Genomic DNA, 24,108 nt, shown 5'->3' on the forward strand with positions numbered 1-24,108 from the left:
GAAAAGAGGCTGCATCTCCATTAAAAATACTATTTGGAAATTAAATGTATTTCACTTCAGAGGCATTTCCTCACAAACACTTGCTGAACTTGAAAGAAAAATGATCAAACACAGCTTTGGTTTTTGACAAAGTTTGTTTTTTTTACTTTGCAGTACAGAAATCATTTGAGCCCAAGATATATTTTCTCAGTTGATCAAAACAGAAGATGTCACAGGGCTCTCATCAGTTCAATACTGCTGCAGTACACATTTGGTCCTTCTTAAGCAGTTACAGTGAACCACATTTGCCATCGATCTGCTGTTAATGCTCAGGTTTCCCATCAGATTGCATAATACAGGAACTAATATATCTCCTTTGATGCATTATAGTAACTCAAGCTGTTGAAAACAGGTTCAGGTAGTTGATGCTGAACTACATTTTGCCCCTGTGGCTTGGCTTACAGTATACTGTCTGCTTGGGTATGATGACAATAGGGGGCTTAAAAAAAAAAGAAAAGGATACACAAAAATGCCAAGCCCACCCACCACTAAACCACATTTCTTTCACAAAGTCTGACCGTATGATGTGAGTGCTGAGTCTCCGCTGTGGTACTGCCTCGCACCGCTTTGCTGTTTGCTGGGCCTGAATGTGCTTAAGTGGCCGCAAAGTGCAAGGAAGACTCAGCTGCTTCACATGATAAAACAGACACACAACACCGAACCACTCCTTTCTCAACCTGACATGAAAAATACCTGCAGAGACAAACATCTGAGATGTGTAGATAATAAACATCTTCCAGAACCTTTTACATGATGACAGAAAAATTGGACTCCCCAAACCCCCCACCCCTTCCGCGCACACACTCTGTAAGATACTATTGATTATGAATTATCATTGATTTGGCATCTTTGGACTATGCGTCATCTTAATATAATGAATCAGAAGAATGTAGGGTATTAACTGTCTATTGGGCCTAACCAGTGTATAGTGCAACATCCACCTGAATGTGATCTGAAAAAAAAAGCATAGCACCCTCCCTGAACCCTTTCCAACAATACTATATCATATCTTTCTATATATCATGAACTCCGTCAATGGGCAAACCATATACTTGGATAATCAGCCAGCCCATTGGTGTGTACATAATTGTGTAGGTTTTCTATTTTTTGTAAGATTTCAGTTGTCGGCAGCGTTGTCACGATAATCAGGAGTGTTGCGGTCGCGTCCCCCCTCTACTCTGCGGCGTCGCCAAAGATGTCCTGCTTCCCGCGCTCCATCTCGGCAAAGTCAAATTCAGAGCCCGTCATTCTCCGGAAGATGTCCTTGATGTCATCACAGGTGGTCTCAAAGTGAGTCGTGGCATCGTATGAACGGGAGACGAAGATCTAATGGGGACAAAATGTCAAATAGTGAGTTTTCTTTCATTGCACGTTGAGATGGATTAAAAACAATAAAAGTCAGATAACATTGTATTCATTCTTAAACGATGTTCAAGTCAATAAGAGACAACAAAAAAAACAAGAAATAGGGCTGTCCTGAGCCAAACTCAGATCAGGGCATTATATAATTGAACAGTACCGGCTATTGTGAGCTTTATTATTTAGTTTGCCTGATGTTACCAGAGCCAAATTCACAGGTCTTGGTACTCTCCTGAGGGAATCATTTCCAGGCCTTTCCCTCACAGACCTCGGGTTCATTTTGAAACTAATAGTGCCGTCTTAACAAATCGACCACCAAATGCGCTGAGACTCAATTCTATTCCATACTACTCAAACTACTAATTTGATAACACCTAAAATATAAACACAAGAAAAAAACGTTGTGTTCACTCACAAGCACAGTATACTGTAAGCCAACTGAGAAACTGTGACATCAAATTAGTTTTTTGTTTTTTGTTTGTTATTTTGTAAAAAAAAAGTCAAAATAAAACATTAAGGAACAGCTGGGAAATAGCTGGGATATTTTTGCAACGTGTTAGACCCATTTCCCTGCTAACACACGATGGCAGCAAACAGCACGGAGGTGCAAGAGACAGCATGTTCTGACATAACAGCAACACGTGTAGCCAATTTAATGGTTTCATTAGATGTGAACACTTCGAGCCAACTAAAGCACGAAAACAGAGAATATGAATACGTGTGCAAAATCCAATTATAATTCCTGTCACTATCTCTCCAACCAGACAATGTGTTACGCAACACTGTTGCCAAGGTAACTTCATGCTGAAGACTGCTGTGGACCTCCTGTATATTTCATCTGCAGAACCTGATGTGTTACATGTCGAAAGGAGTTTAGAATATTTTTACATAAATCCTGCTGCATAGCTGCTGTTAATCCTCAAAACAAGCTTTTCTTCTAATGAGCATGTTTTAACCCATGTATGACAAATCACATATCTACATTACAAACAACGTTTATAAAGATCTCCATAAATTTAGAGATGAATTTCCTTGGCTTGGCATATAACATATAAATAGGGCCGTATGCATTATAAAACCCTGCTTCTTACATTTGTTTTAGTTTTTGTGGCCATTTTAATGTTTCCATTAGATATTTAACAGTAATGAGAAGTCACAAAAGGAGGAAAACATTGATAGTTATCATGCCATTCATAAGTGCTTATTACTGGTATTGGAAAAACGAAAAGAAAAGATCAAACGGAGATGCTCGCCTGCACGTTGCAACTCTCCTCCCCTCCTTTAACGTCTGTGAGACTCAGCAAATGGCACCATACACACAGATGCAGTGGAGAAAACCAATCTGATCATATTTGCCATCTCCATCCACAATAAAGTGATTAAAAACCGCACAGGGCAACTAATACAAATAAATGTGAGGTTGTTCTCAAGGTTGGATAACCAGTTTGCAAAAAATGTGGACGCAGAGGAGAAAACACATCAAACACCTTTTAAGAATTCCTCAGCGCGGATCAAAGTACGTGTCTGTCCTTGATTTTTGTGGGGAGGTCACAGTGGTAGGACATTTTATGTTTTAAGGATGTGTTGCTTACTGTTCACTGTGTTGTGTTAACTTTCTCAAACAAGGTCTGAGTCTGCACCTCAAACTGAAGTACATCAAAAAATAAAACGATAGAAAAAAAACAACTGTGAAATCCAGTCAGTTATGTAAAGTAGACCCTTTTTTTTGTAAATCATCGAAAACATGCAAAAACACCAATATGATGCTGTATCTGATTTCACTGATCATACCTGGCTTTCAGTGCCACTTTCAGTGGGCACATATTGGTCGCTAATGCTGACAAACTTCTGCTCAACGGGCTCTAATAGGTCCAAGGCGGGCTTGATCTCTTTCTCGGGGTCGTTTGTCTCCACTGTGGTGCTGATGATGGCGATATATTTACCCTGGGCTGCCACATTGTGAGCAAAGGAGATCATACAAACGTAGATGTCTGGAAAGAGGAAAAACTTAATTAAAAAAAAACATTTCAAAGTTCATTTCTGGTGGTTTGACTGAGAAGATTAAATATTGTAATTTTATGTTAGTGCCTAAACCTGTTGAAGTTGTTAGACATTTCAAATGTTACTTTTTTTTGGGGGGGGGTCAACTTTCTCTGCATGCACTCTCTACTCTACCCACACTGCTTACAAAAGGCAGAAAGGCTTTTCAAACCAAAATGGTCTCTCAGGATTTTTTTTTTTTATACATTTACCACCAAGTCTGTCATTTCAGACACTGAAGCTGGGCTACAAGTAAGGATCATTTTCATTATTGATATTATTGAGTCTCAATAAAATTATAAAGTGTCTGGTCCTTTCCCACTCACCGTGCTTCCTGTTGACCTGATTCTGGGGGATGATGATCTGGCAAGAGTTGATGTCACCGGTGTTGCCGACGGGATGACTCAGAACGCAGATGACTCTGATCACCTGACCCACTTTCTTGACACGATCCACAACGTAGCTGGGGTCACAGATCAGTTGCTTGCACCTCGCGATCTGTGGTGGGCAAACACAGCTAAGGAGTCAAGGGGATACGTTTGATTCCAAGGGAATTACAGTCTCAGCCTACGCCATCACAGCTGTAAAATGGTGGGTGAATTGTTTTGACTGTCTCAACCTCCGTGAAATGATTCATTTTACGCTCAGAATTTCATCCATTCGTTCAGGTAATGTTTTAAAAGTGTAGAAGGGCTGCGCGAGTACAGTTAGCACAGGGCTAAACCAGAAGTCAGACAGTTGAGCTGGAGTAAGCCTCTGGTGTGCACGCTCCGCCCATAGAGAACGAGCAGCATGCTTTTATCTGGCCAGCACGGGAATGTCTCACCAGATTTAAAAAACATTTACTGTGAAATGCAAAGAGATTTTTCTGACTGATAGGCTTCATCATCATTGTGTAAAGTCTTTTGGCAACAGCTTTAATGCAATGGACGTTGATTTATGATCCCACACTATAGTTTTACTCTCTGTAAAAATAGTTCATAAAAAATGGTTTGAGTACTTTCTACTCAGAAAAAGGAAACTACCAAATCTTAGCTTACAAACGTAAAGAATAATACGGAGACCAGCATGCTCACCTCTCCCTCGGACTTGACTCCCACCACCTTTCCGTTCTCCATCACGATCTCCTCGATGGGCTTGTTCAACATGTATGTCCCACCGTAGATCGCACTCAGCCTGCAATACAACGACAAATCGGTTCATTCAAAACCAAGATCAACTGCTCACTTGTTAACTTAAATAAATTGATACTGGCTGTGGTGCTACACTGGGGTTTAGATGGATGTAGTCAATATGACTCAATACATTTTTGGGTCACAAGTTGAGATGTTACTATCGAGAGATATAAAAATATAAGAATGAATGGTAAGTGAGTGGCGTGAAACTAAACAACATTAATATTGTGATACAGGACTGTTTAGGCTGAATTGATGGCTTGACTAATGACATGACTTTCTGTGGAAACATACGCAACACTGACCAAATGCCATGGATGAACATCAATAATTAGAAACTACATTTCAGAGGAAAATCACAAAACTTCTCTTCAGAATTATTTCAGCATTTCCCTTCACAGGGTCTACTTTTCAAGTTGAGATGATATAGCTCTATAATATATCCTCCCTGAAGAAGTCTGCTTAAATCTCACAGTGGGCAGGTGGCGAAAACCACATCAGTGTATTTAGTACGTGCATTGCTACGATATAAAATATTCCATTGACTAAGAATTGGGAGCGGAAGAATATTTTGATGAACGAGTACTAAGCCTGGGTGATACGTCCACTTTTTACGGTACATCAATTTATTTTCAGCGACAAACAGAATGAGGGAATGGCATTTATATTGATCTAAATTATTATTTTGCTGCATCGCCAATAAGGTTCCATAAAACCATACTAATGTGCTCTGTGCTGCTTCTTTTTTCTTTTTTTAAATCACACTGTATTTATAAAAAAGGCTTGTAACAGCTCATATGTGGCTTTGACTAAGAAATGAACATTTAGCCCACGTCAAGGAAAATACCAAGATATATTTTGTGTATCGTCATTCAGCCAAAATATCTAGAGATCCGATTTTTGGTCTATATCGCCTAACGACTACTCGAATGTGTTTGGTGACATGTTTTTTTTCCATATCGTTTTTACCAGTGGCCTAACGCTGCAGCTAGAAAAACAAAAATACCAATAAAGCATGATGAACTAGAAAAAGAGTAAAAGCAGGTTGGATATACAGCTCAAAACTACGCAAAGAAACAATGAAGCGAGGGCCTCGAACATAACTTTAGGTTGGATGGTGCACAGAGTATGAAACTGAGGGATTAACGTGACTGATAGAGAATGTAAAACTATTATTCAACCCACGTCGGCCACCCCATGGGGCAATGTCAGCTTGGTCTTTGCGTAACAAACGGGGGGTGTTATGGAGCATCGAGAAGCACATAATCAATCGAATGATACACATATGAGAGTGACTCCAACTGGCTAATTCTACCTGCCAGCAGCCCACCTCTACAACCAGTCTGTGTGTGTGTGTCAGCAAACACCTGCCGAGCGATGCAGAAAGAAAATCTTAAAATTACAGACGCACAATGCATTCACAAAAGAAAAGAAATGGAGAACTCATGCAGTGCAAAAAGGAACTGTTAACAGCAAAATGGGAGCAATTTATTTTCCGACATGTAAATATTTGTAATATCTGTTCAAACAAGTGAATAACTAACAAACAAAAACAGCAACAAAAAACATGTCAGGACGTTGCCCAAACAATTATGATATGCGTGTACACTAATATGCACTAATAAGAGTTATGTTGATGCAATTAAGGAGATATGCCAATTCCTTGACCCTTCCCATTTGTGGCAAAATCGAGTTCTAAATATAATGTTGCTTTGTGTTCAATGAGTAACACTTGTGGTCGCAAAGTCAGACCCATTTATAGATAATATATGCATAGCTATTAGCTATTAAAAGTTCCTGTTTACAATGTACCCATGGACGAACAGACAGCTGTCACTCCATTTAAATACTGCAGAAAACATAAAAATGTGGTGATTCTCGGCCAAGTATTGGAGTTATAAGGACCATCTTTTTATCAATAATTTCTAAGTGGACATCTGGACTTTTATTCACAACGTGACATCGGAAATGATGACATCCTCGGGAAGTGTACGTCACACGGAGTCTTAAAACACGCGTGCATATAATGTATGTGACTTGACTGGGTGATGACTGTCAGAGGAAGTGTGATTATGACTAAATTTTTTAATTAAAATGATCATCTTGATAAGTGAGCCCAACAACAAACCTGTCCCATCATGTAGTGTCTGTAACATATATCTCCCTCTCCAAAGTCCTCCAGGGAGGTGTCTTAAAAAGTACTAATATTTGATAAGTCCAGGTGGCGATGAGGCTCATGCTCCAGTGGTGGTGGTTCACGGTGGCTCAGGAACTATTAAGGTGGAGTTTGCAGGGTTGCACATGACTGGTTGTTTTTTGCGGCTTAATTCATAAAACAAACAAAAAGTATAAGCACACTGTGTGATCCTAGTAATAACTATAAGAGTGGAAGTGGAATTTCCTGTGCCGTTATTGACATTAATGACTATCGTGATGTCAATTCCTCGGAGCTACTTCAAGAAGTTGAACCACCTTGTGAACAGTAATTATTGTTCTGGCTGATTGAATTTCACTGAATGCCGCAGAACACCACCGAGTACAAATATTACACTTGAAACAAAAGGAGAGTCCCCCTACCTGGCAAAGCCTTGAGGCAGTTCTCCCAGGCCGTACAGTGGGTAGAGGTATGGGCTCTTGCCGTATCTGGCCAGAGACTCGCTGTAAAGCTTTATCCTGTTTATCGTTTGGTTGCAAGGTTGATCCAGGTAACTGTGCAGACAAAAGCAAGAACATGTAAACTTACAAACTGTACAGTTTAATGAGGCTGGGAGGGGTTGATAGCATCACAACAATATGCATAGAACAAGAAGGAAAAAAAACAAAAAGACTGACTCATCTGTGCGGTAGAGTGCGAGGGAGTGGCCAGTGAAGTCGATGACCTCCTGGCCCAGGCTGAACTTCTGGAAAATGGCCCTCATCGTCGTCTTGTTGGGGTCAACGCCTTCCATAGTCTTGGGGTCGTTCTCGTCAAAGCTGGCGATGAAGATCAGGAACTTTCTGAAGCGGCGTTTCTCAAACAACCCCATCAGACCTAGAAGACAAAGTTTGGACTTTGACTGAGCCCACAGCACCAGTGGAAACCAAGCTTTAGACCAAACTGTACAGGAATTTAAAAGACTTACTGGATGCCAGAGCTTCAGTCTCAGTAGAGGGGACTTTATGGATTTTGCCTGCCTTGTACACATAACTGCCTTCGATCACTTTGAAATCCAGGTAGCGAGTCACCTGTGTGATCAGCAGCATGCGGACCAGTTGACCTGTACAAAGAAATAGAAACATTGGTGTTGGCATAAAGACATTCATCAAAATGTGAGAATTAAAGATGTACTGCAGATATTTGGTGTACTGCCCCTAAATGTCAGGTTTAAGTGACGATATAAAACTGCATGATATTACAGGTGAGTGATGAAAGTTTACCATTAGCCATAAGGAATTTAGGGATGAGGTCCACATTCCAATCCCGACCTTTTCCCATCGACTCAGGAGGGTTTCCAGGAAGGTTAAAGCGCTTGAACAGCTGCAGGGAGACACCGAAACAGATGATTCACAGCAAACAACTTAAGAGTTCCATCGGAGGAGAATTTCAGAAAGCAACATAACCACTCCAGCTGGACTAACTTAAAAAAATATATATACTATTCATAATATTATTTTCATAAAAACAAAATCTCTGCTGAAGGTAAAAGGTGACTAAGTTTGTTCAGAATGAGGTTCATTCAGCTTAAAACAAACAAAAAAATTTTTTTAAATGCCATTAGATACAAAGTAAAAGTTGTAAAATTGTCAAAAGAGAAGGTTTTTTTTTACAATTTCACCAATGTGACCTCTTCAGTGTAACAAAGTCAAATCAGAGGGGTCAGAGGTCAACTTACATCTTCAAGAGGAGTGATGGAGGCGCTCTCAGCTCCGTAGTAGGAGTTGCGGTCCATGTGCAGAACCTTCTTGCCCTTCACTGACATGATGCCTGATAAAATGCATTCCTGTTGAAAGAGAAAAAAAAATAGGACTAAATGAACGGCTTATTGTTGCATGTCTTTTTTTCCATCGTGATTTCTTAAATATGACTGACATTGCACTCAGCTTGTATCAACATGCATACTATTTAAAAGGAATTACTTCAGTGTAGCTGCCATTTTCGTAAACATGGTCCATGTTTGGAATATTTGTGGCTTCTCAATCTCTGATGTGTGGAGATCAACAGTTTTGGCTGCATGCCAAGCGAGTTGGAATAGAGCACCAGGACAAGTGCACACACATTATTCATTAAACCGGCCTCTTGAAAGTCAGTGAGACGAAACATCGGAGACTCCTCCACTGATTGAGATTTCCTTAACAGTGCAGCAAAGGTGATCACGTTTTAGAAACATCATTTGCTATAAGAAAGTCTTTTCAACTTCACGTGAACATCGCACATTAACGTTAAAACAAACACAGTTGTTTATGAGGAGGAGGACAAAGAAACACAACTTTGGTAAATTTGTAAATTATATTGGCAGATTCTAACTTTCCTAATCAAACAAAATAATTGAATAAAACACAACCAACATTTCATTTTGACCACAAGAAGGTAGAAAACGAGCTACAATCGTGTCTCGCCCTCTGGGGACACTTCACCCGCCCACCTGTAGCAGAAACCTGACTGGCCCACAGGCCTGTCCATCTAACGGACACGCCCCCAAACATCACATCTAATCCTAGACTGTGTTGCACTTTAAGGCCTCATTTTCCAGACCCAGAAGCGATGTCCATTTTCAAATACAGTGTATTGCTACGATCTAATTTTCATCAAAACAGTTGAACAGTATTTGTATTCAACTGGCACCATTCAGTACACGACACTGTGCCAAGTGTATTTATTTGTTTTCCAATTTCTAAAGTTGAAACTGCATTGCTCGCTTTACCAGTTAGTCTAAGATAATTATGAATACACTGCTTGTGTCTTCGTGGACATTCATTTAGTTCATTTCATTCGACTTGTTTACGAACAATATGCTGCAAACGTAAAACCCTCACAATCATTATGAACTGATGCACGAGTAGTTTTTCCTTGAGCTAATGTAAAAACATGGCTTTGAGCACACTGGTTAATCTGAAAGAACAGTACGGTCAGATTTTGGCAGACACGAGAATTCCGTTCTGATGCACCCTTTCAAGCATTAATGCTTGACATGCTTGTGCAAAACTAGGAGAAGCTTTCACAAGTATTTCCAGTTTCATAGGCTCGGTAATGTGACTGGGTTTTATAGCAAGTTTTACAACTAAACTAAATCTCATTACCAAGGGGTATATAGTATAACTTGATTCTCTCATGACAAATCACAAAAACACATCATCCCTGTCATGGGAAGATGTCAGCTACTCTCACTTTCTGTGACACACAGGAAGTAGGAGCAGCTGTACCATGAATGACAATAGAACCGTGACAGGTAGCCACGATTCAACGAACACGTTTCAATCAATCTCAATTGCAGGTGTCAAATCCCACAAACTGAGAAGCAACCAAAATGAAACGATGAAATGAAAATGTAAAATAAAAGAAAGAAACGATAAAGCTAAGAGGCGAAAAGCTAAAGTTAAATGCTGTGAGACTTTCTCACCGGAAATTCTTTTGACCACAAAAAACCGCAACGACGCTAAATTTGTTTTTGACCAAATACAAACAACTATTAACTTTAATAGCTCATTCTTCATAGCGTATGTGCAGTTTCCCCCACAGAAAGATGGAGAGAGCCATATTCTCTGTAAAGGGTTGGTGGTCATGATTAACAATGAGCCAACTATTTTTTTCTACCAGTCTTCTAAAATAAGTTTGACTTTTTAAGACATCTTAATACCACTGCAATGTAACAACTCCTTTTCTATATTTTCGTACTTTTCTACAGAGCTAGCTTCTCCGTCAATGCACTCCTAAAATAACATGCTGCAGTAAAATAAAACGACAACCTGTCAATGCTTCTCTGACTCTATGATCTTGCAATGCCACTTACTTAAGGACATGCAATCAGAGAACAGATAAAGCTTTAGGGCAGACAGCAGCTCGGATGTGTCACTGTCCATCCTGTTCAGTGACATGCAACTGAAACGGACCTGCTGTTGTCTACATAAATGCATGAGAGCCCGAGGCAACCTAGTCATCACTACCTCGGGCAGACAGTAGTGGCCATGCTGACAAAGGGGAAAACACACCGTTCCAGTGTGCAGTGAGGCAGAAGATGGACCCAATATAAAACATTAGCTGCAAAGTCAAAGTCCCAGTTTAATTTTCAGCATATAAAACCCATAAAAATCAAAGAGGATGGGTGAGAGGCAGCAAAGTCTAACAGGGAAGGCTCTCTACAAGGACACAATCACATGACAGGATGTCACAGAGCATGGCAATCCACGCTTTTGATTTTACTGCAGTGTTCAAGTGTTGAAAATCACAAGGTGGACTTTAATCCACTGAGCTCGACAAAGAAAAAAAAAAAATACATAAAATGACCATCCAGAGGATTTTCCCGGAGGTGGAAGTTTAGAGGAATGTATCAATCGATGACCACTTACAGTATGTGCTCAGATGTGATCCGCTGTTCAGTGTTTTTGGGTTGTAGACTGCTGACTATGGTTTGGTAGCAAACTTCAATATTTGAATGGCACCTACTGGATTGCTTCAATACTATCTAGAAGAGGAAAATACCTTGTCATCCGGTACCAAATTTGTATACTTAAGAGTTCATCCACGCAAATAAATCTTTAAGACTTATAACTTTTGCTACCTTTAAGCAAAAGCAAATTAGATGTGCGTCAGCGGACCAGCGTATCCCATACATAGGCTCTACTTGTGCAGCCCGCCGCGTAGATTAAAATCACATTGGTTAAATTTGAGTAAATTCTTAATTAGAACGCTTTCACTCTTTTGAAACAGATTTTTGGCCACATACCTGTCTGACTCGTGCGCGCTGCAGTGACTGCGTAAGGAGAGGCATCTCTGCGTGCAGCAAACTAACTACCATCTACCGTTAACCTTTATGTGAAGTGTTTGGGGCACCTATAAATGTTAGCATCTACCAACAGTCTGCATGAAGCGTTTAGGTGACATCTGTAAATTGTGGCTACAGAAAGTAACCAGAGTTCAACTGTCCCTCTCTAAACTGCATAAAAAGTCAAGATTTGTACTGTAATCTTCGGTATAATTCTCTGATTGCCGGAATGAGTTTTGTAAAATTAGAATCAATAAAAGTATTGTTCAGGAATCGGTATCAAAGTCAAGGTGTCGATACGAGAGTCGCAAACCTTTCTGAACACCACCCAGGACGTCATCTTGGAAAAACTGACTGGTATTTTTTTACAATTTTATGATATAAAATTATCTAAATAATAGATCATTTTTTCATTTCTTTAAAAAACAAAAACTGATACAGATCAATAATGAAAATAACTAACCATACTGTACTATGCAGTGTAAAAGTGTACTGTGGTTTGCTGTGTTGCAGTTTAGCGCACTACAGAGATCTGCAGATTAAAGCTCTATAATGCAAACCATGTGATCAACTTATAAAATTAGAATGAAATGTGCTGGATTTAAAGGAAGTTTGATGTTTTATGACAGAATTTTATAGCTCTATTTGGTTAAAATAAAGTTAATGATGCATCAACCACTGAGTGAGCGTTTCCATCCACCTGGTGTTCACTTGTTGCTAGGTAGCCATCATTTACTTTTAGTCGCTCATTCTGAACTTTCATATGCTCCAGAATTAACTTGCATCACACGACTGTTGTTTTCAAACAGTGTTAATCTTCCTAAATGTAAATGACATAATTAATTTTAAAATATAAGAATGTCCTATGTTGATCAACATATTTATAACAGATAAAAAGGTCCCATCTATTCAATTCAATTCAATTTGATTTATACAGCGCCAAATCACAACAGAGGTTTTCTGGCCCCGATCCATTGTTTTACACAGCTGACAAACAATTGTCATGGATGGCATTACCGATGTGGGAGTAACAGAGCTGCATTAAATGCCACTAATTTGAAAAGGCACTTAAAAAAATAAACACATAACGAATTACACTGAGTTGTAACTGAGTTCACTCAGGAACTGTGACAAAGTGTTATTGTGATTTTTATTTGTATTGACTGTGAATGTCAAGTTCAGTTCAGCCCAAACCTGCTTGTCAAGTCACAGATGGGCAGTTTTAGATTGTGTGCTTATTAGAGGAGACACCAACTCCTTTAAATGACAGAACGGCTTCAGATAAAGATGGAGGAACTGAAAGTTCACGGTATAAATTTGCATGAGCCTGCTGGGTATTCTGTTGAAGTCAAATTCTCAACCCTCATTATCACTATCGTCATTCACGTTGAACTACAGAGACTATTTACAGAGAGAAAACTTGCTTATTTTGTTAAAATAATTGTGAAAAAAAAAAAAAAAAAAACTTAGATACACTAATTTTTTTCTTATTGCATTAGCGATATATTCGATTGTCAAGCATATACATTGAACCGATTTGACTAATTTTAATAAACTTAACGTGTGCACTTTGCAGCTATATTATGTAGTGATCAGAACCCGGCATCAGCAGACACTCAATATTAAATGACTTGGATTGTGAGCAAAAAAAAACATGATGGGGACATCCCAAATAAAATAACCTACATTTAAAGTGTTTGATAGAATCCTGTCCGAATAAATATGTAACGCCGATATCTCTTTGAGGGAATCTCAGTTGTCTTCAAAGACTGACAGAACATCACGTATAGTACGGCCCACATCCAAGAATAAGAGAACAATATGTGCACACGGAATACCAACTATCTTTGTATCAACAATACCTCAATAATACTAAAAACAATAATGTTCACTATAATCGTTATATCAAATTTCCATATCACTAAATCTGGAGTATATACTTTGGTATATTTACATTTTTAACAACTACTTTTTATAATTAGGTAATCAATTATTTTCTTGATTAATGGTGGATTGCTTCAATGTTAGTAGGTTTTCTCCTCACATGATTGCTGTTCTATTCGCTTCTCTCTTCTGAAGGCTAACAGCTGCTTACTTGGGATCACCAACAGCATCATATTGTGAAACAGACTGGACTTGGGTAGTTTGATATCTTGTAAACAAATCGTCTTTACAGTTAAACATTTAATATAAAGAAAAGTAAAGAAAACATAAATAATAAAGAAAACAGAATGGGATGGCATAAGCAATATCTAATACAAACAAAATAACTGACAGTTGGTTTGGACAGCGCTGTTTACAATTTTGATGATAGGCTTATAAGAATGCTGTTTATCTTGAGTGAGCAGCACTTGTGTTGGTGGTCAGCATAAAAGGGAATAGTGGCAGGTGTGCAGATGTGCAGAAGTGAAGTCACTGTATGCAGGATGTAAAACCATGTGAAAACTACACTGCAGCTTCAGCCTTTTAGTCTGCAGGCTGGCCGGCAACCATCTCTCACAAAACTGAGCTTGCAAAGTACTAGTAGTGTACTTTTGGTTCGTCTGTCTGTGGTGGTGGTGGTGGTGGTGGGACCACACCCAGATGTGAGCTAAATCCACAGCCTGTCCACCAAATTTTAAGCAACCCTTCTGCCCGGCTGTTTGTACCCTCCCTGTTCTGGGCCGAAGGCGCTTTATAACTCAAGTGTTTGCTGGCAAAAACAAAATGTTACTTTTCAGTAAATTAACAGAGCTACATTGAGAGATTTAATAATAGCCTTTGATTTGTATAGAGAAGTTTTCCAGATTAAAAGTAGTACAGAAAATGCAATAATTTAGTGCCTTTAGATTTGCCAGGAAGTTGCTTATTGGTCTGCAATAAAGTCCTAAAGTCATCACGGGATTTCCATGACATGCTTCCGCCTTAGAAAACTGACAGCACGTCAGGAGGCCTGTCGGAGAGGATAGTTTTCTCGATGACATGGTACAGACTTGCAAGCGGTTTCCAGATAAACAAACCGTACACGTCGGCTAAGAAAACCTCCTGAAGTGACACCTCACATTCAGCGTTACGAGTCTTAAAAGCGAGCGAAAACGACATTAAGATATCCTCGTTCACAGTCTCCAGCTAACATTAGTGACTGACGGTTGCACGGTCCACAGCAACTCCAATTTCCCCCAAAATGTATTTTTGTGCAACAAGAATTGGTGCGGTGGGTAACTTTGCGATAGTTGGCTTCATTTGGCTCGTGGACGACTTCATCGGACTTCCCTGTCTGAAGACTTCACCGCGCTGAGCGGAAACTTAACGCAGCTACAGCTCGTTAGCTCGTTAAGAGTTGTGACTGCTTTCAAAAGACGAGGCAGCATCTGTTACATTTAGAACTGACTGAGATGAAGTCAATAACTTGGGTTATTAAGCAAAAGATGAATCAGGGGGAAACTGTGACGAGGGGCAACTCCATCGTTTGCAGGCTAATTAGTTAGCTTAACGGCTAACGTTAGCGGATTTGTCATCCGCGTTATAATCGTATCACGGCTGAGACAAGGTGCCGGATTTGGCACAATATTTCAACATAACCGGGGAAGTAACCGTGCTAATTATATTTGCAATGAATGCGGCGCTTACTAACAACAGCGACAGCTTGAGAGTTTAAACTTATCTTGTATGCGTAAAGAGCTGGTCATGTTAATCTGATAGCATTTTGAGTTAGCTACTTAGCTTACAGTTTCCGTTACCCAACATGGAAGTCTGTCACCTTTGGTTAGCGGCTAAGCTAGCTACTTAGCGCTAGCCCTGCTTATTAGGCCCGGTGATCGCAAAGCCCGGTGAAGCGCTAACTGCGTCGGTAACAGGTTGTAAATCCTCTCCTCGCTGCGTATCACATCATTTGATTGTCTCTCACCGTGAGCCCGGTGCCCAGAACGATAACGTCGTATTCTTCATTCATTTTTCCAAATCTTTAGTCTTCCGCTCCTGAATATCGGGAAAGAAGAAAATGGAGATCTGTGGTGCTGGAAGTGAGAAGGGGCTGCGGCTCCGCGTCAGGCGCCACGGGTGGGGGTGGGGTGGGGGGGGGTGGGGGGAGGGGAGGGGAGGGGAGGAGGAGGGGGGGAGGGGCGGGGGGAGGGGCGGGGCTTCTCCTCCCGTAAATCACTTTGAAAGAGGAGTCGTCTGACTGTCACCTCGGCACCTGTATGAAAATGGTATGATTATTTCAGAAAGCAGAACTCAAGAAGAGACCAGACATTGCCGAGGAATATGTTTTAAAACATTACAACTTTTTCACATTATTATTATTTCCTATACAAGCACCGTACTGTATGACAGGTAAATGTGCATTTCATAAAATCCACAACCAGCCTTTAAACAATAATATTTACCAATTTGCGGGAATTAATTATTAAGTCTTGTTGGTTTCTGAAAATTGAAGAAATTCTGATCACTCTATCACAAATAGACTATACTATAGGTTTAACTATACTTTTTTTCCTTTTTCTTTTTTTTTTTTTTACAAGAAATCCCACTGACAATTAATGAATAGGCCAGATTCAAATTCAATTACATTTTATTCAAGAGCCAAATCTCAACATGAGTCCTCTCAGGGCACTTAACATTGTGAGGTCCTTGCAACAGAACCTTACAACAGAGAGGAACCCAATTCTCACATCATTTGGAAGGAAAAACATCCTTTTCACAGAAAGAAACTAATTGATTTGCAGCAGATTTTTTGACAGATTGGTTGAATATAGGTCTATAGTTTGCTAAAACTCTAGTTGAGGTCTAATTACAGCAACTTTAAAGTCCTGCAGTAAATTCCCTGTTAATGAGGATATATTGATCTGATCTAACATGGAAGAGGTAAAACATCCAGAGAGATCGACAGGAGAGAAGCACTCCAAATCAAAACAGGTCCTACAGACGTTTCCAAAGACCAATGTTTGACAAAACATTTGTGACAGCTGTAGGAAGGATATGCCTATTCTTTAGTTAGTAAAGAAGCTCACTAAATCATCTCTAGTAAGAGCTAAATGAATACAGGACTCCACAGAGCTGTGACTGTTTGTCAGCGTGACTACAGTGCTGAAGAGAAATGCAGGGTTGTAGTTGTTTTCCTCTATCGATGAATAATTTGAGGTCCTGACATTAAGGAGGGCTTTCTTATACTTTACATGCAGTCTGTGATGCTATCAGACTATCGTCCCATGGTGAACTTCTTCTACATTAGTGGAACACCACTTCCTTTCCAGCTTTTGCAATGTTTGCTTTATAGAGCAGATTTGCAAAGTGTACTAAGGAGCTAGCTTCCTCTTTCATTACTTTCTCTTCAGAGGTTCAACATTGTTAAGGCAACAGCACTATCAACAAGATAATCCACTTTTGAGGAAGTGAAGTTGAGGTAGTTGCCCTCCATTGTATTGAAACATGGCACATAGATAAATAATCACTTCCTTGAAATTTGGTTATAGTAATATCACATAGAGCCACTGTAATGGAATGTTTTCCCAAATGCTGCATAGTCTTTTACTGTAAATGTAAATGTTATGTAAAACAAGAGGGTTTTGAGGATATATAAATAAATGTATAGTTTCTAGGCCGTAGGTCAGAGCAAAACAGTGACTGGGGTTTATTAGAATTTTGATAAAGTCAGTGGAGTCCAACAATGAACATTGTAAATGGTCTGCACTCATTACCTTGGCAGTCTACAAAGCATTTGAATTGTTTTGCCTACTGTTCACCCTTTCACGAACACACCAATGACAATAGAGCTGCCATGCAAGGTGCTTAGCTGCCATCGGGAGCAACTTCAGGTTCAGTGTCTTGCCCAAGGACGCTTTAGCACATGGACAGGGTGACAGGGGATTGAACCACTGACCTTACAATTAGTAGGCAACCCACATCCGCATCCACCCACATCCCCATGAATGTCAAAGTCAACCACTATAATTACTTTATCTGTGCTACGCACTAAATCAGATTAAAAAAAAAAAAAAAGTCAGATTATTCACATAAAAAACTGACTAAGGTGACTGGTTATGATGTTTTCAGGCTGCAGTGAGAAAGGCAAAGAGTAAGACTTTCAAAGGAGTTACAGCATAATAATGTTTAGGCTGAACAATGTAGTAATGATGCACTATAGTCTCCCTTCACTATTTGAGTTGCCAGTGTGAACTTGGTTCATGGGCCTCACTCCTGTTTAGTAATGACAAATAATAAAGTAAGCTTCTGTGTTAGTCACTCTTGTCTCACATTAGTCTATAGAGGACTGCTTTTACAATCTCATTTTAAAATGCAAAAACTCATCAACATATTTATTGCAAAGACAAAAGTACTTTTTTTTTTTTTAACAACAATGATTTAATCCATACACATTCAAGAGCATACACTAGTTTTTACAGATTGTACACTCACACAAGGAACACACACCAGCCAACCAAAGAGACAGAAGAACTATCAGACTGATCATTTAAGCTTCGGTTTTGTTTTGTGTCACGCTTCCCAGGAACTGTATTTTCAAGCGAGAGGTTTTATGATGGTATCAAAATACAATCGGGTGAGCTGATCAGAAGCGTGTCCAATCATGTCTAAACCCCACTGCACACCATCTCCTGCAGAAAAGATGCCAATCCACAACCCTCAAAGATGTATTGTAATCCACACAACTAGAACTAATTAACTTCCAAAAGGAAATATTTCAGCTCCTTTTTTTTTTCTTGAATGAATTATTAAGAACCAATTGCAAATAAGTGTTACGATTTACGACGTGTTCGGCAGGCCACATTCAAACACTTGCACTACAGCTGGTTTCCTGGCGAGCTGCTGTGCTGTCGTGCCTGATGCGTCCTCGGAGTCTTTGAGCCCGAGCAGCAGGAGAGTCCTGGCTGCTTCTGCGTGCTGCCCAATGCAAGCCATGTGAAGAGCTGAGAGGAGAAGAGAATACGAGGAGCTGAGCAGTGGATGGTAAACAGTGCAGTGAACATTTAGTTACCTCTTATTACTGATTGAGTTTTGTCCTCTGATTTACATTATCATCTGATGCAAATGGAAATGCAGACCGATAAGGAAACTCTTCAGCTGCTAAATCACATAACCCTTTTCATTGTATGCATCCATTTATTCATAATTTTTATTGTTGGTTTGTTTTTATGTTAACACAGAAGTTAAATAGAATGCCATTCAGCAGCTGACTCAAATTTCAGAGGTCTCTTCTGGTTTCTTGAATGCATCATCCTCAAAGTTTATAAACAAATTTAACTGGTTTTCAGGTCAACTGTAACACAGCTTTACCATAAATTACCAATGACAATATTAATAAGGCTGACTATTCTGTATGTTTACAGTGATGGAGTGTTGATCTGCGGCAGTCCAATGGCTCTGCAAGTTGATTTTCAAAGTTTAAAAATAAATGCAACCTTAGGACATGCATGACTGAAAATTGTGCAAAAAATGATGATGGCTTTGGGCTTGTTTGTTGTTTTATCTGGCCACACACGCAGTCTGGATGAACTAGAATTCGTTTTGGGGTGTTATCACAAACTAAATGGTCCCTCAGGATGTTGCCACTAATATTTAATTTTAGAGAACAAAATCTATAAGGCTTTTAAAAACATAATGAATTGATATTAATTAAAAAAAAAAAAAAAAAAGAACACCAGCCAGCCGAAATGCACAACACTTAATGAGGTCTGATGCACTGCTCACCGGTTCTTCCCTTTTTGTCCTGAACATGAAGATCTGCACCCAACTCCAGCAGCGTTTTTATAGTCGACGTGTGGCCCTCCTGGGAAAAGCAGAATAAAGTGGAAATATTAGGGACCCCGTCACTGTGGCTTTTCCTGAAACTTCTGTTCTGGGTAAAAAAAAAAAAAACTTTAGGACTTTCTAATGCCAAAATGGGCAAATCATGAAAAAAAAAAAAAAACAAATTTTTCCTCCTTTACATAATTTCTTTACCTAAATACTAGCATTATGTATATCTATATAAATTGTCTATCACTGTCTATTCATCATTAAAATCAAGAGCACTGCTTTACTGCCTTCATACTGATCCCTTTTCATTTGCACGTGTTGTAATTGACTCAGTCTTGTTATAATTAATCTGATTAATGCAATCTATAATTAATCTGATTTGGTGGATCACTAATAGTTTAAAAAAGAAATCTTAAATCTTGAACCTCGTATCAACCTGAATCTAAACTGCCAACATCTCAGATTTATATTCAGTGACTGGGATAGGTCAAATAGGCAAGAATAAGAATAAGGTGGCCGTCTTTCTGTGCTAGAGCCAAATGGCGGGAAACTGGGAACCGTACAGGTTGCTTTAAATTGACTGAGTATAATATATAAAGCAGCATATTTCTTCCATCAATGTGAAAAATGTTAACTGCAGCTGGTAACTGCTACTGGAAAGATCTATCACTCACTAAAAATGCCCCCCAAAAAACCTGCCACACAGAAAAAATGGCAAGAACAAACTGTCACACTCAGTAATAAAGTGGAAAAACATTACCTTTAAACTATTTGGTCTAATTATCAGGTTACATGGTCCTTATTCAAGGGGCCAGTGCAAGCCATGACAGGACATTTAACTTACTTTATTTAATCAAATAGAAATAACTAAATCATTAGGACCTATTTGAATTGGAGGAAGCAATTTTGTCTGAATAAATTAGTGATATAACCCCCAGATTCCCAACTTTTTGTCAGACATACTGCTGCAGGTCTGTTGGATCAACTCAAGTACCCTTTATCAACACCGCAATTAATTTCACCCATTTATCCATTCATTTCAGTTGTGTGTTGTTGTTTTTTTACTGTTTATTCATTTCACTTTAACTAACAACATCAACAAGTTATCTTTTACTTATAGATATTCCACAATTCATTTTTAGATAACAGTTTCAACCATTTATCCAATAATGTTTTACCTTTTTCACCATTTACCCTTTGCATTCAGCGAACTATTTCAACCACTAACCGAATCGTTGATCTAACCTTTGCAGCATAATGGAGGGCAGTGAGTTGAATGTCAGTCGCCCTCAGGTTCACGTCTATACTGAGGTTCTGCACCAGGAAACGCAGAGCCTCCTCCTGGCCTGTGACGGCGACCTGGTGCACCGGCTGAGTCCCCAGGATGTCAGCTGCTGTTGGAGAAGCCTATAAAAACACACACAGGTGAGGTGAAGAGAGCACACGTCACTTTAAAATGTCTATACCAGCAATGAAACGTTATCGCATTGGAATGCTTCGTTTGTATACCTGGTGGTTCTCTAAAAGCAGCCGGGCCACAGAGATGTGTCCGTTCCTTACAGCATCCATAAAAGGAGTGACTCCACAGCTGTCGGTGCTGTCTGGGATGTAGCCACATCTGGAAGAAGGCCGGTGGAGGTGGAGGCAGACAGACAAATGTAATATGTAGGCTGAAAATGATAATCAAGCTTAAAAGTGCAGACCAAACATTCCCTCCAAAAAAGTCATAAATTTAAGAATGTGGAATTTTTTCAGTGGCACAAATGAGTCCTTCACTTAAATTTTCCCCACCCACATGTATCCTGCCAAACTGGAGATTTAACCAGCAACCCCTAGGTCACACTGACATTCACACTTCTGAGTGTCATCTTTTGTATTTATTATTTTGAGCTGGCAATTCTGTGGAAAAGGTCCAGGGATGCATATAACCAAAGTCACATATCCATAGCTGACTGGAACATTTTAGAAATCTGACTTTACATACAATTTGTTTTTGGGAAAGTATTCCACATACAACATTTTAACCTACCTCTCCAGCAAGATCTTAACAACCTCCTCGCAGCCGTGCATTGCTGTAAAATGAACAGAGAAAGTATCAATTATAATCTGGCAATGAATGCTAAATTTGTGAATTTTATATTTTGGTGCATACCAGATGTAGCTATTCAGCCACTATTTATTGCAGTTTAATTCAATTCTATTTATATAGTGCCATATCACAACAACAAAAATCATCTCAGGGAACTTAACATAGTAACTTCACATAGTAACAGTTAATGAGAGAAACCCAACAACTCAACAATTCCCGCAGGAGCGATACAAGGAAAAAGGAAGGACAACAACAGCATAGAGATACTAAAGTAGACTTTGGAGCCGCCATGCGAGGGAATCAAATGAGAGATCGACATGAATTCAAAGCCTGAATACAGCGCCGACACACTCCATCAGTCTTTGTGTTACCAGAGCTGTAAAGTCTGATGTGGTTGAGAGCGCTGGTATCTTACTGGGGAGTACCTTTCGTCTCCAAGCAGGATAACCCTGTGACACGGTCATGATGTCTCCAAAGCGCACATCTATTCTTTCTTTTCCTTGTGCAACTCACATTGTTGCGAGGAGAGAGGCAACAAAACGTTTGAGCTTTTCAGTAAAAGTGTCTGCCAGGCTGACAGGCTTAAACTTTATTACTACAGAAGGAAGACACAAATAACCGTCTTCACGAGGGAGAAGGAAAACCGCTGCTGTCCTTCATCAAAGTTGACAAAGCTTTCTGTTAGAAAGGTTTTGTGATTGTGTTCTAAAAATCTTCATCGCTATCGCTGTAAGTTTAACAAAGGACCAGGTCCCGTTACTGTGTGATACTCTTTTTCTCCACTCTCTTTCTTCTTTCTACTCTAATACAGTGCTGTATAGAAGATCGTTAGTGCCACAATTTGCCCATATTTTCACGTGATTTAGTTCAGAACTGCTCTACGCCATCTCATTGCTAACTAGGCTATGCCACGGCAGCCATATCACATGATTATACGCATGTGGCGACATTGGCTATCTTGGAAATACCCACTGGTTAAATCTGCAATCTTGGAAGTGCCCATGCATGTGGTTACATCCGCCATCTTGGACGTACCTACGCACGTGACCAAGTCTTATTCTAATTTTGACATTATTGTGCAGGTTGAACAGAGCAGTCCTAGAGATCCAAAATCATGTTCCATGTCCACAAGCTAGAACTTGGGATGTGAGAAAGTTTTACCCGCAGTGTGCAATGGTGTTCTTCGCGTCTTGCTCACTGTCCTCCAGATGTCTGGTGTGGCAAGAAGTAGGTGCTGTATGACCAACGGATCCCCCTCCCTGCAGGCAATATGGAAGGAGTTCCAGCCGTCCTTGTTTCTCAGTGCGGGGTCAGCACCATGGCTCAGTAGCTCCTGGATCACTTCAAGGTTCCTTCGAGTGCAGGCCATCATCAGAGGAGTCCTGAGAGAGAAGACAGTCACCTCAGCTGCAAAAAATTAACGAGGAATTGTACATTTTGTCACGTCATTCAAATGGTATAACATATTTGAATCTTCCAAGTTTCTCAGTTTATCAATTATGACATAATCAAGTATCCGAGTAATAGGGTTTACATCCGGGCATTTGCCTCGAGCTGTCCCTGCTCAATTCGCGGGCGGACCTTCATTGCATGTCATTCCTCAACTCTCTTCCTCCTATTTTCTGTCTATCTCAACTGTCGCTGTCAAAAAAAAGGCATAGAAATGCCCAAAAATAATCTTAAAAAGAATAAAAGAAGAAACTTTGATTTTAGTAGTTTGCAATAAAAATAAACATATTATTGTGTATCAAGATACCGAAGAAAACAATACAAAATACATGGAGAATTATTTTTAAAATATGAAAAATTGTTATTGACTATATTATGAAAGAGTTTATAAAACCTTAGTAAGTCAAAAATTCACTCCTTCGAGCCGGATTCGAACCAGCGACCTAAGGATATCAGCAATACACCGCTACAGTCCTCCGCTCTACCAACTGAGCTATCGAAGGGCGATGACACCATTCACTAGACAGTTGATCTAAAAACCCACCAGAGGGCGCCACGTACATGGTTTATTTAGTTGTCACTATATTAATGCGTACTCACCAGTCAGCCTTCTTAAGACTGTCCACCTTAGCTCCTTTTCGTAGCAGGTAGCGAACACATTCCTTGTGGCTCATGGAGGCGGCGTCATGAAGCGGCCTTTTGTAGTCACTATTATACACCTCCACATCCACGCCCAGCCGATTTATTAGATACTCCACAATATCCAGGTGTCCATGTCTGGCAGCATAGTGCAGCAAGGTGTCTCCTGATCGGCCAAAGTGTTCGCAGCTGACAGCCTGCACCGCCGCCGAGCCGCCTAATGTTATCTGTTTCTCCAGCGAGCTTAACTGTCCACCCTGAGTGAGCTTCACTAGCCGTTTTAAAGTGTTTTCATCCATGCTGGCGAGAAGTGGACAGCTGCTGCTGGAGCACACAGTAACTCACCGAAGAAAATAAGAGAAATAGTTACTCTGCACGGTTACGGACGTGCTCGGTAAAAGTGTTTACCAGCTTCACGCTTACTTACGGATAAAAATTAAATGGCCAACCATAACCTTACACTGTACACCTAAGCAAAAATATATAAATCCATTATTTGTATCATCAGTATCGCTGGTTAAATCTGTCTATGAGACATTATTTGGTATTTCACATAGGAAAGCATTACAAGATAAAAAAAAAAATAAAACAACAGAACGATATATAGGATTGATACATATACGTTTTA

The 24,108-nt window shown here is 39.7% G+C and overlaps 2 protein-coding genes and 1 non-coding gene across 3 annotated transcripts; all 3 read right to left on the reverse strand.

Moving 5' to 3' along the window:
• Positions 1–115: 115 nt before the first annotated feature.
• Positions 116–15,602, reverse strand: gdi2 (GDP dissociation inhibitor 2). The gene is made up of 10 exons (XM_069156431.1): positions 15,459–15,602; positions 8,486–8,593; positions 8,031–8,130; positions 7,736–7,870; positions 7,446–7,644; positions 7,191–7,322; positions 4,515–4,614; positions 3,765–3,936; positions 3,190–3,389; positions 116–1,365 (listed from the first exon to the last, which is right to left on the reverse strand). Exons 1-10 carry the CDS (start codon positions 15,501–15,503, stop codon positions 1,213–1,215), a joined length of 1,344 nt encoding a protein of 447 aa, XP_069012532.1. The 5' UTR covers positions 15,504–15,602; the 3' UTR covers positions 116–1,212.
• A 2,284-nt stretch (positions 15,603–17,886) lies between these two features.
• On the reverse strand, positions 17,887–23,891 carry ankrd16 (ankyrin repeat domain 16). The gene is made up of 7 exons (XM_069156432.1): positions 23,442–23,891; positions 22,554–22,774; positions 21,333–21,375; positions 20,813–20,921; positions 20,549–20,710; positions 19,256–19,334; positions 17,887–18,474 (listed from the first exon to the last, which is right to left on the reverse strand). Exons 1-7 carry the CDS (start codon positions 23,777–23,779, stop codon positions 18,311–18,313), a joined length of 1,116 nt encoding a protein of 371 aa, XP_069012533.1. The 5' UTR covers positions 23,780–23,891; the 3' UTR covers positions 17,887–18,310.
• On the reverse strand, positions 23,257–23,344 carry trnay-gua (transfer RNA tyrosine (anticodon GUA)). The gene is given in 2 exon segments: positions 23,257–23,292; positions 23,308–23,344. It is a non-coding gene; the product is annotated as a tRNA-Tyr (tRNA).
• Positions 23,892–24,108: the final 217 nt, after the last annotated feature.

Source organism: Embiotoca jacksoni, unplaced genomic scaffold, assembly GCF_022577435.1.
Source record: "Embiotoca jacksoni isolate LCO1_2020_lvr unplaced genomic scaffold, fEmbJac1.0.p SCAF_21, whole genome shotgun sequence".
Taxonomy (NCBI): domain Eukaryota; kingdom Metazoa; phylum Chordata; class Actinopteri; family Embiotocidae; genus Embiotoca; species Embiotoca jacksoni.

Coding starts and splice junctions, on each gene's coding strand:
- gdi2 (XM_069156431.1), bottom strand. CDS start 15,503: ATGAATGAAGAATACGACGTTATCGTTCTGGGCACCGGGCTCACG. Junction 8,594..15,458: donor TTCTGGGCACCGGGCTCACG/GTGAGAGACAAT, acceptor CTCTTTCAACAG/GAATGCATTTTATCAGGCAT. Junction 4,615..7,190: donor CTGCCTCAAGGCTTTGCCAG/GTAGGGGGACTC, acceptor GTTGTATTGCAG/GCTGAGTGCGATCTACGGTG.
- ankrd16 (XM_069156432.1), bottom strand. CDS start 23,779: ATGGATGAAAACACTTTAAAACGGCTAGTGAAGCTCACTCAGGGTGGA. Junction 20,922..21,332: donor GTTAAGATCTTGCTGGAGAG/GTAGGTTAAAAT, acceptor GCCTTCTTCCAG/ATGTGGCTACATCCCAGACA. Junction 20,711..20,812: donor TGCTTTTAGAGAACCACCAG/GTATACAAACGA, acceptor GTGTTTTTATAG/GCTTCTCCAACAGCAGCTGA.